The 23461-nt window shown below is 46.7% G+C and overlaps 1 protein-coding gene across 1 annotated transcript; it reads left to right on the top strand.

Annotated features, from left to right (window-relative positions):
- Positions 1–20418: 20418 nt before the first annotated feature.
- LOC147973033 (uncharacterized) lies at positions 20419–21645 on the top strand. Its single transcript, XM_087524541.1, has one exon. It carries the CDS (start codon positions 20419–20421, stop codon positions 21643–21645), a length of 1227 nt encoding a protein of 408 aa, XP_087380667.1.
- The last annotated feature ends 1816 nt before the right edge of the window (positions 21646–23461 follow it).

Genomic DNA, 23461 nt, shown 5'->3' with positions numbered 1-23461 from the left:
GGTCTAACACTGCAATCTGCGCCTGTGGGCCTACTGGGCCTCCTGCGGGCCTGAATCCTGGCCCACGGAAGGGTTTCTAGTCGTATTCAGGCCGTGGGGGCCCAGTAGGTGGCACTTTTTTGTTTTTTTTGTTTTTTTGTTTCTACTTAGAACTAAATACTTATAGTGATTTGTTTTTTATTTTAGGTCACAATAATTATAAACTTTGTGTTAGTGCCATTAGTTTTAAAATTTGAATAATTTAAATTTGATTTTTTAAAATTTGTGTGAATCACTAGTTTATGAATAACTTTACTATAAAAATTGATTTTTGAGTCAATCTTTTTCCCGCTATTTAATATTACCGTGTTTTATCATTATACTCAATTTGGTAATTTTAGTTAGTCATAACAAATATTATAGGGATGAGCCCTATTTTTTTTCCAGTTTTTTTGTTTTGTTTTCTGCATTATTTATTTCCTTTTGTTTTTTGCTTTATTTTTTAATTCTTTTTGCTTTTAGTTTTAGAAAAATTATAAACTTTCTGTTAGTGCCATTAGTTTTCAAATTTGAAAACACTTTTTTAGTTTTTTAGTTTTCTTTGTTGCTTTATTTATTTTATTTTGTTTCTACTTACAACAAAATACTTATTGTTGCTATTTTTATTTTTTTTCCAGTTTTTTTGTTTTGTTTTCTGTATTATTTATTTTGTTTTGTTTTTTGCTTTATTTTTTAATTCTTTTTGCTTTTAGGTCAGCAAAATTATAAACTTTCTGTTAGTGCCATTAGTTTTCAAATTTGAATAGTTAAAATTTGAATTCTTTGAAAATTGTTTGAATCACAAGTTTGTGATTAACTTACTAAAAAAATGAGAATAGATGCGCTTATAGAGAAAATTCAACCTAAATTCCTAGTAAATTTCTATGAATTTCAGAGAAATTCACTGTGAATTTAGGTTAAACTTTTCTCTATTAGGGCATCTATTTTCACTTTGAGAGGAGCTCAACAAGGTAGAGAGGGAAGGGCTCAACAAGGCAGGTCCTCCCGTGCCTCAGGTGTATCTTTTGTCTTCCCATACACGCTCAAGAAGCCTAGCAGGTTCACGCAAAGGTTCTTCGTCACGTGCATCACGTCGATTGAGGAGCGGACCTCTAGGTCTTTCCAGTAGGGTAGGTCCCAAAATATAGATTTCTTCTTCCACATGGGTGCGTGTCCCTCAGCGTCATTCGGAACAGCTAGTCCACCGGGACCCTTTCCAAAGATTACGTAGTGTAAATCATTGACCATAGCAAGCACGTGATCACCGGTGCGCATGGCGGGCTTCTTCCGGTGATCTGCCTCGCCTTTGAAATGCTTGCCTTTCTTTCAACATTGATGGTTGGTTGGAAGAAATCGACGATGGCCCAGGTACACATTCTTCCTGCATTTGTCCAAGTATATACTTTCAGTGTCATCTAAACAGTGCGTGCATGTGTGGTATCCTTTGTTTGTTTGTCCTGAAAGGTTACTGAGAGCGGGCCAATCGTTGATGGTCACGAACAGCAACGCCTTAAGGTTAAATTCCTCCTGTCTGTGCTCATCCCACGTACGTACACCGTTTCCATTCCAAAGCTGTAAAAGTTCTTCAACTAATGGCCTTAGGTACACATCAATGTCGTTGCCGGGTTGCTTAGGGCCTTGGATGAGAACTAGCATCATAATGAACTTCCGCTTCATGCACATCCAAGGAGGAAGGTTATACATACATAGAGTCACGGGCCAGGTGCTGTGATTTCTGTTCTGCTCCCCGAAAGGATTAATGCCATCCGCGCTTAAAGCAAACCATACATTCCTTGGGTCCTTTGCAAACTCATCCCAGTACTTTCTCTCGATTTTTCTCCACTGCGACCCGTCAGCGGGTGCTCTCAACTTCCCATCTTTTTTTCGGTTCTCACTGTGCCATCGCATCAACTTGGCATGCTCTTCATTTTTGAACAGACGTTTCAACCATGGTATTATAGGAGCATACCACATCACCTTCGCAGGAACCCTCTTCCTGGGGGGCTCGCCGTCAACATCACCAGGGTCATCTCGTCTGATTTATACCGCAATGCACCGCATACCGGGCATGCGTTCAGATCCTTGTATGCACCGCGGTAGAGGATGCAGTCATTAGGGCATGCATGTATCTTCTCCACCTCCAATCCTAGAGGGCCTACGACCTTCTTTGCTGCGTATGTACTGTCAGGCAATTCGTTATCCTTTGGAAGTTTCTTCTTCAATATTTTCAGTAGCTTCTCAAATCCTTTGTCAGCCACAACATTCTCTGCCTTCCACTGCAGCAATTCCAGTACGGTACCGAGCTTTGTGTTGCCATCTTCGCAATTGGGGTATAACCCTTTTTTGTGATCCTCTAACATGCGATCAAACTTCAGCTTCTCCTTTTGACTAATGCATTGCGTCCTTGCATCGACAATGACCCGGCGGAGATCATCATCATCGGGCACATCGTCTGGTTCCTCTTGATCTTCAGCAGCTTCACCCGTGGCAGCATCATTGGGCACATCGTCTGGTTCCTCTTGATCTTCACCAGCTCCCCCCGTTGTAGCATCACCGTATTCAGGGGGCACATAGTTGTCATCGTACTCTTCTTCTTCGCTGTCTTCCATCATAACCCCTATTTCTCCGTGCCTCGTCCAAACATTATAGTGTGGCATGAAACCCTTGTAAAGCAGGTGGGAGTGAAGGATTTTTCGGTTAGAGTAAGACCTCGTATTCCCACATTCAGTGCATGGACAACACATAAAACCATTCTGCTTGTTTGCCTCAGCCGCATCGAGAAACTCATGCACGCCCTTAATGTACTCGCGGGTGTGTCTGTCACCGTACATCCATTGCCGGTTCATCTGCGTGCATTATATATAATTAAGTGTCCAAATTAATAGAAGTTCATCATCACATTAAAACCAAAGTGCATACATAGTTCTCATCTAACAACATATAGCTCTCCAGAGCATCTAATTAATTAAACCATACATTGAAACTATGTAAAACATTTCAATGCGAAAACAAATGCGATCATAATCGCAACCAAGGTAACAATTGATCCAACGGCATAATGATACCAAGCCTCGGTATGAATGGCATATTTTCTAATCTTTCTAATCTTCAAGTGCATTGCATCCATCTTGATCTTGTGATCATCGACGACATCCGCAACATGCAACTCCAATATCATCTTCTCCTCCTCAATTTTTTTATTTTTTCCTTCAACAAATTGTTTTCTTCTTCAACTAAATTTAACCTCTCGACAATAGGGTCGGTTGGCATTTCCGATTCACATACATCCTAGATAAATAAAATCCATGTCACGTTGGTCGGCATAATTTTCATAAACAATAAATGAACCAATAGTTATAAAGATAATATACATACCACATCCGAATCATAGACAGGACGAGGGCCGACGGGGGCGGATACCAAAACCATCGCACTATATAAGATGCAATAATAAATGTAAGAAAATGATACAAGTATCTATCTAAACATACAAGTAAGAATATTTTTCCTTTCAGAAAGAAGATAAGAACAAGAGGCTCACCACGGTGGTGTCGGTGATGAGATCGGCGCGGGTGATCAACGGCGGTGAAGACGGGGACGGGGCGTGACGGACCGCTAAATCTAGACAAATCTCGAGGAAAATGGACTTTGGAGGTCGAGCTTCGAGAGGAGAAAGCTTAAGTAGTGTGGCTCGGGCATTCCATCGAACACCTCATGTGCATAGGAGGTGAGCTAGAGCACCACAAAGCCCTCTCCCCCTCGGCCAGAAAAAACAGAGCACTGTGCTCTGCTCTTGCGCGAGGGGGTATATATAGGCACCTCATTGGTCCCGGTTGGTGGCATGAACCGGGACTAAAGGGGAGCCTTTGGTCCCAGTTCAAGCCACCAACCGGGACCAATGGTGGTGGGCCAGGAGCGAGGCCCATTGGTCCCGGTTCGTCCCACTAACCGGGACCAACAGGTCCAGATGAACCGGGACCAATGGCCCATGTGGCCCGGCCGGCCCCCTGGGCTCACGAACCAGGACCAATGCCCACATTGGTCCTGGTTCTAGACTGAACCGGGACTAATGGGCTGACCCGGCCTGGACCAAAGCCCTGTTTTCTACTAGTGAGTCTCGATCTAGATACATATTGAAAGTGGGAGCAATTAGCTAGAGTAGCTCCGTGCAGAGCATTGTAGACATAGAATTCGCAAAATACTTACGGATCTGTATGTGACAGACCCGTTGACTAAAATTATCTCCAAGCAAAACATGATCACACCTTAGTACTCTTTGGGTGTTAATCACATAAACAATGTGAACTAGATTACCGACTCTAGTAAACCCTTTGGGTATAGGTCACATGACAATGTGAACTATAGGTGTTAATCACATGGTGATGTGAACTATTAGTGTAGAAACACATGGCGATGTGAACTAGATTATTGACTCTAGTGCAAGTGGGAGACTGAAGGAAATATGCCCTAGAGGCAATAATAATGTTATTATTTTATTTCCTTATATCATGATAAATGTTTATTATTCATGCTAAAATTGTATTAACCGGAAACATAATACATGTGTGAATACATAGACAAACAGAGTGTCACTAGTATGCCTCTACTTGACTAGCTCGTTAATCAAAGATGGTTATGTTTCCTAACCATGGACAAAGAGTTGTTATTTGATTAATGGGATCACATCATTAGGTGAATGATCTGATTGACATGACCCATTCCATTAGCTTAGCACCCGATCATTTAGTATGTTGCTATTGCTTTCTTCATGACTTATACATGTTCCTATGACTATGAGATTATGCAACTCCCGTTTGCCGGAGGAACACTTTGTGTGCTACCAAACATCACAAGTAACTGGGTGATTATAAAGGAGCTCTACAGGTGTCTCCAAAGGTACATGTTGGGTTGGCGTATTTCGAGATTAGGATTTGTCACTCTGATTGTCGGAGAGGTATCTCTGGGCCCTCTCGGTAATGCACATCACATAAGCCTTGCAAGCATTGCAACTAATGAGTTAGTTGCGAGATGATGTATTACGAAACGAGTAAAGAGACTTTCCGGTAACGAGATTGAACTAGGTATTGAGATACCGACGATCGAATCTCGGGCAAGTAACATACCGATGACAAAGGGAACAACGTATGTTGTTATGCGGTCTGACCGATAAAGATCTTCGTAGAATATGTGGGAGCCAATATGAGCATCCAGGTTCCGCTATTGGTTATTGACCGGAGACGTGTCTCGGTCATGTCTACATTGTTCTCGAACCCGTATGGTCCGCACGCTTAAGGTTTCGATGACAGTTATATTATGAGTTTATGAGTTTTGATGTACCGAAGGAGTTCGGAGTCCCGGATGAGATCAGGGACATGACGAGGAGTCTCGAAATGGTCGAGACGTAAAGATCGATATATTGGACGACTATATTCGGACATCAGAAAGGTTCCGAGTGATTCGGGTATTTTCGGAGGTACCGGGGAGTTACGGGAATACGAGGAAGAAGCAATGGGCCTTAATGGGCCTTAGTGGAAAGGAGCAGGAGGTGGCGCGCGCCCCTCCGAAGCCCAGTCCGAATTGGACAAGGGGTTTGGGGCGCGACCCCTCTCTCCCTTCCTTCCCCTCTTCCCCCCTTTCCCCCCTTCTCCTAGTTGGACTAGGAAAGGTGGAAACCTACTCCAACTAGGAGTAGGAATCCTACTCCTCCTTGGCGCGCCCACAAGGGCCGGCCGGCCTCCCCCTTGCTCCTTTATATACGGGGGCAGGGGGCACTCCATAGACACACAAGTTGATCCACGTGATCGTTTTCTTAGCCGTGTGCGGTGCCCCCTCCACGATATTACACCTCGGTCATATTGTAGCGGTGCTTAGGCGAAGCCCTGCGACGGTTAAACATCAAGATCGTCACCACGCCGTCGTGTTGACGAAACTCCTCCCCGAAAGCTTTGCTGGATCGGAGCCCGGGGTGCGTCATCGAGCTGTACGTGTGTCAAGAACTCGGAGGTGCCGGAGTAACGGTGCTTGGATCGGTTGGACTGGGAAGACGTACGACTACTTCCTCTACGTTGCGTCAACGCTTCCGCTTCGGTCTACGAGGGTACGTAGACAACACTCTCCCCTCTCGTTGCTATGCATCACCATGATCTTGCGTGTGCGTAGGATTTTTTTTCAAATTACTACGTTCCCCAACAACTTCACACTCCAAGTTCTCCAAATGAGCATCATTATCATGTCTCGCATGTCACTGGAACACTACTGCAAAACAACCTAGCAGTAGTGAGTGCAAAAGCCTACCAGTGACGAGTGAGGAAGTGAAGGGCGCCCGCCACTACTAACATGTTATCAATGGCAGGCCTCGTGCCTGCTACTGATAATAGTGTTATGGGGGGGGGGCATCAACACTAATCCACCACTGATAATCCATGGGGAAACTAATAAATAAGACTGTTGAGGAGGCATTTTGCTGACATGGCAGCGTTTTGCACATAATACATACATATTAGATTGATACCCTATAAGAAGTTGTAAAACATTGCAATATTACATTGTCACCCATCGTTACATGCATGCATATTGCTTCCTTATCCACTAGCTAGTATCAATGAGTAAACATCACAAGATTTAACCATTGTACATGTCCATCATGTGTCGACAGTACATACTACGTTTAGCCTTTGAGCATGACATCAACTGCCAGTATCTGCCTTCGGCACCATCGCAGCGGCCACCAAAAAAATGCGACGAATCACCTATTCACCCGAGATCGACCTGGCTCCATCGCTGATATGCAGCTTTGCGGACTTCCAAAAAGTAGCTTCCCAAAGACAAAGTCATTGCCGTTGAACGAATCTGCCGGGGCAGCACCCCGGACACGTCATCGAGCTTCAGATCTTAGTCGTGCGGGGGTGCCAGATCTTCGAAATGGCTGGATGTTGGAGAAAACCATAACTGCCAGCCATCTGAAAGGATCAAGATGGACCTAGAGGGGGGGGGGTGAATAGGTACAATTACAAATTTTAATTGTTACTTAGCAATTTTAGGCACAAATGCGGAATATGAAAGTGAGCCTAACAATTGTAAGTGTAGTACTAAGTGCTAAGCAAGATAAATAAGTAATACAAGTAAGTAGATAAACAAACACAATAGATATAAGTAAGTGGTAAGAGACAAGTAACCACAAGTAAAGAGTTAGGATTAGGAATAACCACAACTCCGGGAGACGAGGATGTATGCCGATGTTCACTTCCTTGGAGGGAAGCTACGTCACCGTTAGAGAGGTGGATGTTATCACGAAGGCACACCAACACCACGAAGGCTCACCCTATTCTCCCTTTGAGACAACACCACGAAGGCGTTTCTCAACCACTAGTGGTAGACCTTGGGGTGGTCTCCAAACCCTCACAAACTTTTCCGGGGATAATCACAAAGGTCGATTCTTCTCCGAAAGACTCCTACCGCCTAGGAGTCTCCAACCTCCAAGATTAACAAGATCGAAGGGGAAAAGCTCAAGACTTGCTCAAATCACGAATTCCTTTGGTGCAAAGAAGGAGAAGGAGTGGATCTATCACTTGATCGGACAACTTCTCTCGAAAGCTCTTAAATCCCTTGGGGATCTAAGATTTGGTGTGAAGAGTGAGAGAGAGAGAGTGAAATGTGTTCTAGGGTTTGTTTAAAGTGAATGGTCAACCCTCTCCCGTGGGGAAGAAGGGCTATATATAGTGTGAGCTCAAATATGGCCGTTGTAGTGCAAGTGAACGGGCAGGCCGGACATCCGGGCTAGGGGCCGGACATCCGGCCTGGCAAGCCACTTGAAGAGCAAGGCAGAAACAAAGCAGGAAACAGAGGGGCCGGACATCCGGGGGTCAAGCCCGGACATCCGGCATAACAGGAAGGCCAGGACATCCGGCAGGTGGCCGGACATCCGGCGCGCAGCCCAGCATAAAAACGTCCTCTGGACAGCTATGCCCGGATATCCGGCAAGGAGGTCGGACATCCGGCGAGCACTGGGAGCCCGGACATCCGGCGTAGAGGGCCGGACATCCGGCAGTAGCACTGCATAAAAGTGCATTCTGGAATGGCTAGGCCCGGATATCTGGCAAGAGGCTCGGACATCGGGGGAGCAGCCCAGACATCCGGCACGAGGCCCGGACATCCGGCACTCCCAGAGACAGAAAGATTCAAAGTTAAGAGGGGACAAAAAGAACTATGGAAAGGAGTATTTTTGACTCAAGCAAGTCTGTTACGAACCCAATCGATCCCCTCTTAATAGTGCGGGATCCTATACTCAAGGAAACAAAATGTAACATCATTTTAACACTTCATCCTTGAGAGAACCCACTTCGTATGCTCTTGATCCACACACAATTTGACGAACCAGGGACCAACACCTGAGATTCACTTGACAACCATTGTTAGTCCCCTACATGTAGATTGTCATTAACATCAAAACATAATATAAGGGCATGATTGCACTTTCAATCTCCCCCTTTTTGTTTGTTGATGACAATCATACATGTAGTATCATAAATGTAATAAATAATCTTAGCAATGACAATCATGAGAGCAAAAAGGATACAAAATATGTTTAGTTACAATTTGCTTTTAGCCCCCCCCTCATTGTGTGCATGCGATGAGTATATTAGGATGACCAACACAAAACTTTGTATGATAGCATATGTAACACAAAGAGATAAGAAAAAAATGAGAGACAAGCACATATGAAATCATCATAACACACCAAATAGACTGAGAACATTTCATGGCCACACACTAACATAACATAGTCTCAGACGAACAAGCAGGCACACGATAGTAACATAGTCTCAAACGAACAAGTACCAGAGGTAGCAACATAAAGTTGAAATAACATCTCATAGCATGACCATATTACTAAGATACTACTTCTCCCCCTTTGACAACAACAAGTAAAAAGGGGCGAAGAACTAAACAGGCTCAATCACTCCTGGCGGATGTCATCATCATCATCAAAGAACTCGGGGTACTCAGCACGAGATGGAAAGCCGAAAGTGGACGAGGATGGAGCTGCGGGAAGAGGATCATCATCACTATCGGGACTCCCACGGTCACGGAGGCATTGTTTGAGCAGATTCTTGGAGATGACTAGGTGCTTCTGAACATCATGATTTTGCTGACAGCTGAAAGTGATTGCCTTCATGATAGCAGATTGAGGCTTACCCAAGAATGATGCAAAACGACCACGAGGAGCAGTCGAGGAAGATGGAACAGAAGAACCAGTGGGCGGAGTGGGAGCAGCCGTCCTCCCACCAGCAGACCTCCTAGGCTGAGTAGGAGCAGGAGCTACCACGCACATATGAGGAGGAGGCTTCCAAATGGAGTGCACAGTTGGCTTAACCACCTCAAAGGGAGCAGTGTGATCAATCAGAGCCTGAATAAATGGAGCATGAGGGAACTGGCGTGTCTGAATGAAGCTGCAAAGACGGATCTCATGCCAAATGAAGTTGGCTGTGTCCAGAGGCTCAGTGGGTTTCTCATGCATACGAACCATCAAGTCAATGCAATAGTTGCGAGCCCTCGAGCGATCTCCCTTCTTAGGGTAGAGTGTGCGAAGCACACACTGATAGAGGATGAAGAAGGGAGCACGAAAGATGGATACCTCATTGACTGGATATGCTTTCTCTTCATCAGTGAGCTGAGAGGGAGGTTTTACAAGAGTCATGCAAGCATCAATCCCTTTGGGCTTGTACTCTGGATCCATACTGTGGATGCAATGGCCAACACCAGAGAGACCCAAAATCTGAACAAACCTATCATAGGTGATGCTCAGTGTGGTGTCATTGGTCATCCAAGTGAGAGTGTTGTCCGGACCAAAGAAACAGGTGGCATAGAACTGTAGGATGGCAGCTTCACTCCAATCACACCTGAAGGTCATTGCGGGACCAAGAGTCATGTCATCAATGATCTTGACCGGATCGTTAAGGAACATGGCAGGATTATCACGCAGGAAGTTGAGATCCAAGTATGAGTGAGGAGCAAGGCCACGCCCATGGACAAAACTAGAATAGAGATCCTGTTGCATACGAGTCCGGAACCGAGGATCTTCGGCATCAGCCACCATCTCATATTGATTGACATCCCGACGAAACTGAAGATATTGCCCCGCCCCCACAGTTGTGAAGTCGTGAGTGGGGCGACCTCCACTGTCAGGAAGCTCCATGGAGATGCAACAACCATGGGTAATGGGCATGGCAGAACCACGAACTCGAGGCACCGGCGCCCACCTAGTACCGGGCTTGGACTGTCCAACAGACTGTCTTGGTGCACTGTCATCCTCTTCCTCTCCAACATAGTCCGCATCATCTAGATCCGAGGCCGATGGACTGGTGGATGGTGCCCGCTTCTTCTTCTTGGTGGTGGTCTTCTTCTTCTTAGGCCGAGCATGCCGGTTGAGCCTTGCCGGCGATCAACCCGAGAAGACACCTCAGGACGCGTGGGACCGCAGTTCTTGGTGCGAGCCATGAAGAACTCCGACGGTGAATCCCTCCGAACACCGGCCCCTCCCGAGAGACTCAAGCCACAACCCAAGAGATGGATTAGATAGAGTCGTAGATCGGGAGGAGGAGAGTCCGTGGGCAGGAGATCGGGGCCGGAGATCGACGGAGACTGGCCGGGGCAGCGCCGGAGCACACCCCGGCGGCGATGGGCTGTGTGGTGAGATGGGGAGAGGAAACGGGAGCGAGTGAGTAACTCCCCATAAAGCCCGAGCCCCTCCTCCGTTATATGGTGCGGTGACGGGCCGGACATCCGTGGCATGGCCCGGATATCCGGCGGTTGGAGGTCAGGGAGCAGAAGAAATAGGTTCAATGGGTCGGACATCCGGGGACCAGCCCGGAAATCCGGCCACCGGAGATGTAGGATGGTGGCTTGCGCAGCAGCAGGGATTTGTTACAGGGCCCGGATGTCCGGCAGAAGAGCCGGATGTCCGGCCACTGGACAGAGAGAAGGATGGGGAATGGATTTTCAAGGAGTCAACACAAAGACTTGAATATAGACCCCGCCAAGGAGTTTTTAGTGATTTATATGGGTAGAAGTCTGAGTCATCTATGGTCATACTAAGATAAAAATAACCACCCAACTTAAATAAGTAATGAAAGGTCCATACATGCAAGGTAAAAGCGGTGACCGAGGTCACATGTTTGAGCATATGGACCATAGGACCGCAAAGATGTAGACTTTGAGCACATGGTCATGACTCCATCATATTAAAGCCCATAGTTCGAGAACCATGAAACTTTGAGAGTGTTTGTTCTATTTATGCATTATGTAGGGTGAGAATATTCATGAATTGAATGTCTCCCCCTAAATATATGCCTACATCAAGACAAGATAGAATGTTCATGCATGAATGAGTACTAGACTTCACATAATGTTGTCAAGCTCCAAGATACCAAGTTCACGCCTTAGTTGACAAAACCTTGCTTCATCCAATGGCTTGGTGAAAATATTTGCAAGTTGCATATCTGTGCCAACATGAGCAATGTCAATATCACCATTCTCCACATGATCTCTCAAGAAGTGGTACCTAATGTCAATGTGCTTGGTGCGGGTATGATCTTTGGGGTTCTCAGCAATATTAATGGCACTTTCATTATCACATAGAAGAGGCACATGTCTATAGGTGATACCGTAATCCTTCAAAGTTTGCCTCATCCATAGTAACTGAGTTGCACAATTGGCGGTTGCAATATATTCAGCTTCGACGGTGGAGAGGGCAACACAATTTTGCTTCTTCGAGGACCAACTTACCAAGGAGCGTCCAAGAAATTGACATGCACCGAAGTTGGATTTACGATCCACTTTGTCTCCAGCCCAATCCGCATCCGTGTACCCAATGAGATCAAACTTAGCATCCTTGGGGTACCATAGACCCAACTTTGGGGTGTGAACAAGATATCTAAGAATACGCTTAACCGCCTTATGATGGCTTTCCCTAGGGGAAGCTTGAAATCTAGCACACATGCATACACTAAACATATGTCTGGTCTAGATGCACAAAGATAAAGCAATGAACCAATCATAGAGCGGTATTTAGACGGGTCGAAGGGGATACCGTTTGAGTCTTCAGTGAGTACAATTTTGGTTGGCATGGGGGTCTTACATGGGCTAGCATCAGTCATACCAAATTTTTCTAGGATATCCTTAAGGTATTTGGCTTGAGACAAGAAAATTCCTTCTTGAAATTGTTGAATTTGAAAGCCGAGGAAGAACTTCAAATCCGCATTGAGTGACATTTCAAAATTCTTGGTCATTGATGCCGCAAACTTTTTGCATAAATGAATGTTAGGAGAACCAAAAATGATATCATCTACATAGATTTGGCATAAGATCAAATCACCTTTGTCCCTCTTAGTAAAAAGAGTGGGATTGATCACCCCTCTCACAAAACCATCATCGAGTAGAAACTTCTTAAGATGATCATACCAATCACGAGGTGCTTGTTTGAGGCCATACAAAGCCTTATGAAGTTTATACACATAGTCTTTGTGATCAGGGTCAACGAACCCAGGTGGTTGTGATACATATACTTCTTCTTGTAGAGGACCGTTAAGGAAAGCACTCTTCACATCCATTTGATGTAATGTAAAGCCATTGAAAGCAGCATAAGCAAGTAAGATGCGAATGGATTCAAGACGGGCAACGGGGGCAAAGGTCTCACCAAATTCCAAACCTTCAACTTGTGAGTACCCTTGTGCCACTAACCTTGCCTTGTTGCGGATGATTACGCCATTCTCATCTTGCTTGTTCTTGAAAATCCACTTTGTTCCAATGACGTTGTGTTCCGTAGTTGGCCTCTTGACTAATGACCACACTTGATTGCACTCAAAACTATTTAACTCTTCTTGCATAGCAATGAGCCAATCGTTGTCTATCAACGCATCTTGTATCTTGAGAGGCTCAACACTAGACACAAAAGAGAAGTGAGCACAAAAGTTTGTCAATTGTTTACGAGTGACTCTACCTTCCGATATGCCGGTGAGGATTTTATCAACCTCAACATGACCGGCCACTCGAGGCATGATGGAGGCTAAGGTTTCGCGAGGTTCAACTTCATGTCCATCATCCACGTCCTCAAAATATGGATCATTAATGTGTGGTGCAAAATCTGCTTCTTCTTCTTGCATTTGTTGAGGTTCATTGTCAATGATTGCACTTTCTTGTTCTTGCCCTTGAGGATGATCTTGTTCTTGATGATTATCATGAAGAGGAACTTGATCATCATCTTGTACATGGACTATGGGCATTGTTTGAGTAAGAGGGGCTTGTGGTGGTATGGGCGTTGAAGTAGTTTGATGGTGTGTGAGGCCTTCATCTTCTTCTTCATCATCATGAGGGTCTTGTTCCATTGGAAGAAGTGCACCAACACCCATCGTTAAGATATCTTGAGAAGAATCATCTTCACCTACATCACTTAGATCAACTTGCTCCCCATGGGAGCCATTAAATTCATCAAACACCACGTCACAAGTTTCTACAACACATCCATTGGATTTGTTGTAGACTCTATAGGCGTGAGAGTTTGATCCATAGCCAACAAATATGCCCTCAATGGTTTTAGATTCCTAACCGCTCTCTTTTGTTGAGGATGAAGCATTTACACCCAAATACACGAAAGTACTTGACATTTGGCTTGTTCCCGGTTAGGAGCTCATATGGAGTCTTTTCCAATATTGTGCGGAGGAAGAGCCGGTTTGATGCATGACATGCAGTGTTGACGGCCTCGGCCCAAAAACTATGTGGCGACTTGTATTCATCCAACATGGACCTTGCCATCTCCACAAGGGTGCGGTTCTTCCTTTCTGCAACACCATTTTGTTGGGGAGTGTATGGAGCTGAATATTGATGCTCAATCCCTTCATCACTAAGGAACTCTTCCAAGGTGTAGTTCTTGAACTCGGATCCATTATCACTTCTTATTGCCAGAATTTCTTTGTCAAACTTGCGTTGTGCTTGCTTGGCAAAGTCAATGAAGGTGATCTTCGTCTCGTTCTGGGATTTGAGGAAGAAGACCCATGTATACCTTGAGTAATCATCCACAATGACACGTATATACTTTTTCCCACCAAGACTATCCCATGAAGGAGGCCCAAAAAGATCCACATGAAGGAGCTCCAAAGGCCTTGAAGTAGACACAATATTCTTGGGTGGGTGCTTTGATTGATGTTGCTTCCCGGCTATGCATGCACTAGACACACGATCTTTCTCAAAAGAGACATTTGTTAGTCCAAGGATGTGATTTCCCTTTAAGTGATCTTGAAGATTTCTCATGCCGACATGGGCTAGCTGGCGATGCCATAACCACCCCTTGTCGGCCTTGGCCATTAGACAAGTTGCATGGAATGTGCTCTCTTTCGAGAAATCAACCATGTAAAGGTTGCCATCCAACTCTCCAACAAAGGCCACTTCGAGAGTATCTCTCTTAAAGACTTTCACATCCGTTAGTCCAAATAGTGTATCATAGCCAACAGAAGCCAATTGGCGAAGAGAAAGCAAATGATATTTAAGGGATTGGACAAGAATGGCATTTGCAAGAGACATGTCATTTGTGATAGCCACCTTACCCAAACCGAGTACTTGTCCTTTTGATCCTCCACCAAACATAATGCTCATAAATGGTTGAATAGCTTCCATGAAGTCGTAGAGTAATTTGCTATCTTCGGTCATATGATTGGTACATCCACTATCAATCACCCATTTTACTCCACCGGAGAAGGCAACCTACACACAATTATTACTTGGTTAGAGGCACCCATTTTGCAATGGGACCTCTCAAGTTAGTCACAAGGGTCTTAGGGACCCAAATAGCATAAAACCGAAATGCATTTCGAGGACCAACAAACTTTGCATAAACTTCTCCATCCTTAGTCTTACGAAGAACATAGGATGCATGCATGAACTCTTTTGGCTTGTTGACAGTGGGAATGCCCCTTGTGGCCTTACCACAATCAACCTTACCTTTCTCCTTGTGCCCTTCTTGTACAAAAGTTTCTTTTAGAGGGGTGGTGCACTTTTGAGAGGATGTCTTCTTCTTGCTTGTGCTCGGGTCAAACCCGAGTCCCTCTTTGGCAAACACTTCATTGTGTTGGCTCAACACCTCATTGAGGTTCTTTTGCCCTTGAGCACATGTCATGAGCCCTTTCTCGATTTGAGCTTTGAGAAAGCGATTCTCCTCAAGAATAGATGCTAGATCACTACTAGAGTTAGTAGTACAAGCATCAACATTGATAATAGGAGAAGAGTAAGCCTTGGCTAGAGTTTCAAGATAAGTAAGCTTGAGTGTCTCAAAACTCTTTGTAAGAAGGGTGAGCTCTTCTTCCTTGGTCTTGAGGGACACGGATAGAAGCTCACAATCCTTAGAGATAGAAGCATTAGACTTTACAAGCTTACTTTTATCATTCATCAACTCTTCGCAAGAGTCGATAGCCTTTTTCAAGGAGGCAAGATCTCTAGTATGAACATCAATGTTTGCACCAATTTTTAAGCATAGTTCATCATTGTGTGCTTCCTCATATTGGACTTTCCTCTCAAGGACTTCATATTTTTCCTTTTCCTCGGTGACGAGGGTTTCGAGTTCCTTAATGGAAATGGTGTGCTTACTCACCATCTCCATAAGCATGCGAAACATAGTGAGCTTCTTTCCTTTAAGGGAGCACATGAACTTATTTAGTTTAGCAAGCATAGGATCATTTATATCATCATCCTCATAACTATCCTCCGCATCAAGATAGTCATCACTAGGAGTAGAAGGAGTGAAAAGAGGAGGATTTGATCGTGGGGTTACCTTGACCTTGTCAGGAGAGTGTTGGTCCTCTCCATCTTCTACCACGGCCTTCGCCATGAGACACTTGTGAGCGTTGCCCTTGTAATCCTTCATGTAGTTGTAGGTGACAACTTCACCACTCTTGTTGACTAGCCTCAATGCGTTTTGAGAATCTTGAGCAACTCCGGCAACACCACTAACATCATCCGGATCGGATTCTTCTTGAGCAACCATTGCTTTCCCATCTCTCTTCTTGAGCTTGGAGTTCAAAGGATTTGGCAACTTATTCTTGGGAAAGGTCTTGGGAAACCTTGGTTTGTCTTCTCTCTTCTCATACGGGCACTCGTTTGAGAAGTGGTTGGTTTCTTCACAGTTGTAGCGTTTTCTTACTTTCTTCTTTTGAAATCTTCCCTTAAATTTTCCTGCGCTAAACTTCTTGACAAAGAGAGCCATGTATTCATATGAAGGGCCCTCATCGGATTCAACCTCATCACCGTCTTCTTCATTATCATCATCATCTTCTTCTTCACTTTGCTCATCTTCACATGCATGCTTAGCCTTCAATGCAAGATTGATCTTTGACGATGGAGTACCATGCATGGCAAGATGTTTTGTAGAATTTGCCTTTGACTCTTCAAATAGTTGGAAAGTGGATATGATGTCGTCTGTAGTCATTTCCTTGAAGGCATGGTGTTGTCTTATGTCCCATACCATTTGATGGTGATATGGAGCAAGAGCATGAAGCAACTTGTCCACAAGGAATCGCTTTGTCATGTTGAATCCATCTTGTGTCTTGTCACACTCACATGACTCAATATCAGCTGTGAGAGTCATGAGACGCTCAAGGAGTTGATTGGGAGTTTCACCTTTCTCCATACAAAAGTTTTGCAATTGCCCCTTGGCAATTTCATATTGAGCACTCCGGAGGGTGGAGGTACTGGTCTTGGATCTTATAATACTTTCCCACAGTTCCTTAGCACAACCATACCTTTCCTTATACACATGGTTGCAGTGTCATTGAGATTCTTGCCATAAATTTCTCTTGGTGTAGGATTCTTTGGATCAACCACATGGTAACCATACTCCAAGATCTCCAGCATCTCATCATTTCCATATCGAAGATGATCCTGCATAGCAACTCTCCACAAGGCAAAATCGGAAGTGGCATCAAGTAAAGGAGGTTTGCCTTGAGGGTTATATTTAGGTTTCTCAACTTGGGGTCTTGCATAAAGCCAAGGAACACTGGAGTGTTCATTGCTAGGAGGTTGTTGACCAAGTGACGGAGTAGGCACAGTTGGCCTCGAAGCCGCACCACCCGAAAGTGGTGCAAGCACCGTGGACAACGTGGCTATCCTCATTTGGACCAAGGCCTCAAGAGAAGCATCATGCTCCTCCTTATGCTTAGCAAGGGCCCGTTCTAGATCCTCGGAAGTAAAGGTCTTTACTTCAGAAGAAGCCGCGCCTTTATCCTTCGGATCTACAACAAGGGGAGTCCCATCGGGGTTCATCTCGCTCTAGGGCGGTTAAGCCACAAGAATAGAGAATGAGGCTCTGATACCAATTGAAAGGATCGAGATGGACCTAGAGGGGGGGGGTTAATAGGTACAATTACAAATTTTAATTGTTACTTAGCAATTTTAGGCACAAATGCGGAATATGAAAGTGAGCCTAACAATTGTAAGTGTAGTACTAAGTGCTAAGCAAGATAAATAAGTAATACAAGTAGATAAACAAACACAATAGATATAAGTAAGTGGTAAGAGACAAGTAACCACAAGTAAAGAGTTAGGATTAGGAATAACCACAACTCCGGGAGACGAGGATGTATGCCGATGTTCACTTCCTTGGAGGGAAGCTACGTCACCGTTAGAGAGGTGGATGTTATCACGAAGGCACACCAACACCACGAAGGCTCACCCTATTCTCCCTTTGAGACAACACCACGAAGGCGTTTCTCAACCACTAGTGGTAGACCTTGGGGTGGTCTCCAAACCCTCACAAACTTTTCCGGGGATAATCACAAAGGTCGATTCTTCTCCGAAAGACTCCTACCGCCTAGGAGTCTCCAACCTCCAAGATTAACAAGATCGAAGGGGAAAAGCTCAAGACTTGCTCAAATCACGAATTCCTTTGGTGCAAAGAAGGAGAAGGAGTGGATCTATCACTTGATCGGACAACTTCTCTCGAAAGCTCTTAAATCCCTTGGGGATCTAAGATTTGGTGTGAAGAGTGAGAGAGAGAGAGTGAAATGTGTTCTAGGGTTTGTTTAAAGTGAATGGTCAACCCTCTCCCGTGGGGAAGAAGGGCTATATATAGTGTGAGCTCAAATATGGCCGTTGTAGTGCAAGTGAACGGGCAGGCCGGACATCCGGGCTAGGGGCCGGACATCCGGCCTGGCAAGCCACTTGAAGAGCAAGGCAGAAACAAAGCAGGAAACAGAGGGGCCGGACATCCGGGGGTCAAGCCCGGACATCCGGCATAACAGGAAGGCCAGGACATCCGGCAGGTGGCCGGACATCCGGCGCGCAGCCCAGCATAAAAACGTCCTCTGGACAGCTATGCCCGGATATCCGGCAAGGAGGTCGGACATCCGGCGAGCACTGGGAGCCCGGACATCCGGCGTAGAGGGCCGGACATCCGGCAGTAGCACTGCATAAAAGTGCATTCTGGAATGGCTAGGCCCGGATATCTGGCAAGAGGCTCGGACATCGGGGGAGCAGCCCAGACATCCGGCACGAGGCCCGGACATCCGGCACTCCCAGAGACAGAAAGATTCAAAGTTAAGAGGGGACAAAAAGAACTATGGAAAGGAGTATTTTTGACTCAAGCAAGTCTGTTACGAACCCAATCGATCCCCTCTTAATAGTGCGGGATCCTATACTCAAGGAAACAAAATGTAACATCATTTTAACACTTCATCCTTGAGAGAACCCACTTCGTATGCTCTTGATCCACACACAATTTGACGAACCAGGGACCAACACCTGAGATTCACTTGACAACCATTGTTAGTCCCCTACATGTAGATTGTCATTAACATCAAAACATAATATAAGGGCATGATTGCACTTTCACCATCAACCACGAACCCATCACACGATCCGTCCTCCAGATGTCGTCAATTCAAACCACAATCTGCATCCGCTTCTAACTACCTTTCAAGGTCCGCACCGGCGCTAGAGGAGACGTCGTCGCAACGGCGGAGCTCAACGACACAAATCCACCACAAGGATGCCGCTACCGTCACAACATCCACGCTTGAGCAGACTAGCTACCAAATCCATCACCAACCATGGAGATGATAGCGTCGCCAAGAAAGGTTCTAGAGCTTCTTTATTCAGTGTTGTGTCACCACCACCAAAACCAACACATCGAATGACCCAAAACATAAGCTACTAGGCCTCTAAAACCTAAAGTTAGACGATCTACATGCGCAGGATTCGGTGACCCCTCACCACTGACGTCGGAGAGGTCATCGGCGGATGGGAGCCGCCGGAGGACAGCGTGGGAAGACTAGGCTCGGTTGGCGGCGGCTAGGGTTTCTGGTCGCTCGTCTCGATAGAGAAAATGATTCGCGAGCGCACGCATGTATCTTTTTTTTGCATGGTTATACGTGTCTCATTCATATCATAAAGATCAAAATACAAGTCATGACAAAACTAAAAAGATAGCAGAACATTTCTGAGCTTGACACCAATACCCGTCACCTGCCCTCGGCACCACCACAACAGCCACCGAAAAAAGAATGATGGATCACCTTCTCACCCGAGTTCGACGCGGCTCCATCGCTGATATGCAGTGCGGACCTCCAAGGTGGCTCGCTAAAAGTGAAGCCCTTGCCGTTGAATGAATCAGACTGGGGCAACACTCCGAACATGCGATCGAACTCTAGATCTGGCACCCCACCATGACTAAGACACCGAAGGAGGAAACCATACCTGCCATCCATGAACCACGAACACAGCACACGTTCCGTCTTCCAGCTGTCGTCGGTGCAGACCACAATATGCAACCGCTCCTGGACTACCTCCCAAGCTCTGTGCCGACGCCGGAGCAACAGCGGAGCCCGAGGACACATGTCCACCACGAGGATGTCGTTGCCGCCACGCCATTCTTACTTGAACAGACTGATTTCTAAATCCATCCCCAACCATAGAACCGATCGCAAGGATTTAAAGAATCCTTATTCAGCGCCGCCATCACCGTCGCCGAAGCCCGAAGATGAGACGATGAACAGCCAAAAAATCTAGACTACGTAGGTCTAAACCGATCCACACACATGGATCCGGCGACCCCCTCATTACCGACGACCGAGGTCACGGACGGAGGGGAGCCGTCGGAGGAACAGTGGTGGAGGAACTCTCCTGGCGGCGGGCTGGGGAGATGGCTTTTCCTTTCTTCCAACCGAAGAAAGAAAAACGTATACGCGCGCGCATGTATCTGCTCAGTGGAAACTATGAAACTCCGACTCGTAGTAGTGGACGAGTTACACTCTAGGTCGGTCGGTACGTATGACGGCCACGACCGACAAATAAATACAGACCGGCCGCGGGAAAGCCCCCGCGGTACGTCGTCCCGCACACACCCACAAACACAATACGGCCATGTCGACCAAACGCGCGTGCGTGCGTGCATGCGACGAGACGACGGCGGCGGCAACCCTGCCGGTGGATCTCCTGCTGGAGATCGCCGCTCGCTCCGACGCCGCGGCCATCGTCCGGTGCGCCGCCGCCTCCAAGCCCCTCCGCGGCGCCATCCTCGACCCGGCCTTCCGCCGCCGCCTGGCCCTCCGTGGCTTTGACCCCACGCTCCTCCGCCGCGTCTCGTACACGCTGGAGGAGAGGGACGTGAATCGCATCGCGCGCGTAGTCCAGACGCCCTTGCCATCATCCGATTCCGAGCCCGTCCCGGTCCGCTCGAGACTCGCAAGCCTCAGGTTGGAGCCCGCGGCCTGGCGCGACGGCCTCGTCGTCTTCCGCCGCTACAGCCGCATAAGGTCCTACAGCCGCGACCAATATCGTCTCATCAAAAACATAAGCCCCGGCCAATATGAGGATGATGAGCAGCTCACGGTCTGCAGCAATATCATCACCGGCCAGGCCTTGCCTCTTCCTCCCATGGCCGTAAGGGACCACTACCCTCCCGCGCTGCTCACCGTCGACGGCAACTGTTTCGAGCTGCTCGTCGCCGACGAGGACCTGACAAGCCAGATCTACTCGTCAGAGGACGGCAAATGGAGCGCGGCCCGTGCCGCCCACCACGCCGTGCATCCACCACCCCGGTCGCTGCTTGGCAGCAACAAACACCCGGTGATCATCGGACGCACCGTGCACTGGTTATGCGTCCCGGGCTGGTGCCACAACCTAGCAAAAGCCGACGAGCTCCAGATCGTGGCTCTGGACGTCGACACGGCGCAGGCGACCGTGATCGACCTGCCGCAGGGCTGCGTTAGCAGAATGTCGGGCTGCAAGAACAACAACGCGATCACGCTGGCCGTTTCGGCGTGTGGGACTAGGCTGAGCCTGCTCGTGTCGGAGGCCCGGGTGATGTCGATGTGGTCCTTGTGGGAGTCGGGGTGGAGCCGTCGAGTGCTGATTGACGGCCCGGACTGGGACGTGCACAAGTCCGTTAGCTTCGAGGGATTCGGGGAGAGGAGCGGCACCGTGCTCTTTGACATGAGCAATGTCGGGCTCGTCCAGTTCAACCTTGCAACAATGGAGGCCCTCGTGTTGCTTCACACGAGCGGCCCAAAGAAGAACCGCATCTCTGAGGTGTGCCTGCACGAGATCAATTTGGACTCTATGCTGCGAGCCATGAAGCCTTTCATCTAGCCGTTTGTACGTAGTTTGCTTTAGTCCTCTTGTTGTTTTGTTTCACTCTCACACGATCTGTACTTGTCCATCCATCAAAGTCAACCTTTTGTACATTTTGTGTGCCGTGGCATCAATTTTTTCTGAAACGGAGACAAAAGTTTTGCCTCATCTCGTTAATAAAAAAGAAGAGAATAACCAGGTCTCAAAAGGGTCATTACTCCCCACAAATGAAAGAAAACAGAGCTACTCTCGCGGCATCAAAGGTCCCAAGTGTTTAGCCCCGGCCAAGACCCAATTCTTGGCCTCTACTTTGATGCCCGCGAACATAGTTGTTGGCATAGAAGATTTCTTCTGAAAAACTCTTGCATTTCTCTCTTTCCAAACCTCCCAGGATACAAGCGATATAAGTGACGATACGGCCTTTCTCCGATGCCCACGCTCGAGCACAGTCGTAGCCCACCACTCCTGGACCGTTGGGATCCCTGCCCAAGCGATAGTGTCCAGCTTAGGCGCATCCAGCCAACATCTCAATTCTCACCGCGTTCCATATGCGGGTGGAGTATCTGCACTTGAATAGTAAATGCGCCGCCGTCTCAGGCTCCCTCTTGCATAGTTGGCATAAATTGCAATTCGGCCACCCTCGTCGCTGCAAACGGTCAGCCGTCCACACTCTATCCTTGATAACAAGCCACGCAAAAAACTTACACTTTGGAGGCGCCCAGTTCCCCCAAACAACCTTTGTCATGTTGGTTGCCACTGCTCCGGCAAACTGCGCCTTGTAAGCCGAGGCGGATGAGTAATTGCAGTTTGCCGTGAGGTTCCATTTGATGTCATCAGGCCGATCAACCTGAAAGTGTACCCTGCTTATCTTCTCCCAGAGCTTGCAAAATTCTCGAATATGCTGGACCGATAGTCCAATCTCCATGTTAATCCACTGTATCCATCTGTGATCTAGCATGGCCTCTTGCACGGACTTGCTCCTATTTGAAGATATCACAAAGATGGTGGGCGCAACATCCTTGGGCTTTTTCCCCTCGAGCCATGGGCAGTGCCAGAAGCGCGTCATCCGCCCGTCTCCCATGGTGATAGTTGTAGCAGCGTAGAAAAGCTCTCTGTCCATGGAATCACATGGATTTTTCATGCCCACCCATGCTCTACTGGGCTCCTTCCATTCATACCATAGCCATCTCAGTCGCAAAGCTCTCGCATACATGTGAAGGTCTAGAACACCCAATCCACCTAGCTTCTTTGGTCTGCAAACTGTCTTCCAATTAACCTTACACTGCCCACCGGATACCTTGTCCGCTCCAGCCCAAAGGAATGCCCTCTCAATCTTGTTGAGGGCACTTAGTGTGCTCTCCGTGGCATCAAATTATTAGGCAATCTAATTACGGTTTGTCTAATTTACATCTAGATGTTTTCTAAAGATGTCACATCTAAGCTCCCACAAATAACGCACCAAGGAACAAAAAAAATCTCAGACAAAAAAAATAGACCACAAGTTTAGTGGACATTAGGTTAGATGTGACATAACTATGTCACATTTAGATGTATCTAGACAGACTCATCTAATTAAGAATGCTCCTCAACCTATCCATAATGGACACGCATTCCTTTTTTTAGGGTAATGGCCGCATTCCTAATAGATTCTAGCAACGGGCTTGCTATTTCACACCTAGATGTGATGTGAAATAGTTACCTCACATCTAAACCCATTATTATAGGATAAAATTTTGCTATAAGATTCGTGCAACTGTCTCTCGCACTTGTACATTCCATGCAGCCGTGTTTGTTGCTCAGTTGTGTCGTGTTGTCTTCCTAAACCCTAAACCCC

This window comes from Triticum urartu, chromosome 5A (assembly GCF_056163025.1).
Source record: "Triticum urartu cultivar PI428250 chromosome 5A, HENAU_Tu73, whole genome shotgun sequence".
NCBI lineage: Eukaryota > Viridiplantae > Streptophyta > Magnoliopsida > Poales > Poaceae > Triticum > Triticum urartu.
The sequence above is the reverse complement of the archived record's forward strand: the minus strand, read 5'-3'. Positions and strand labels throughout refer to the sequence as shown.

Excerpts from the sequence above, each read along its gene's own strand:
- LOC147973033 (XM_087524541.1), top strand. The coding sequence starts at position 20,419 with ATGTCGACCAAACGCGCGTGCGTGCGTGCATGCGACGAGACGACGGCG.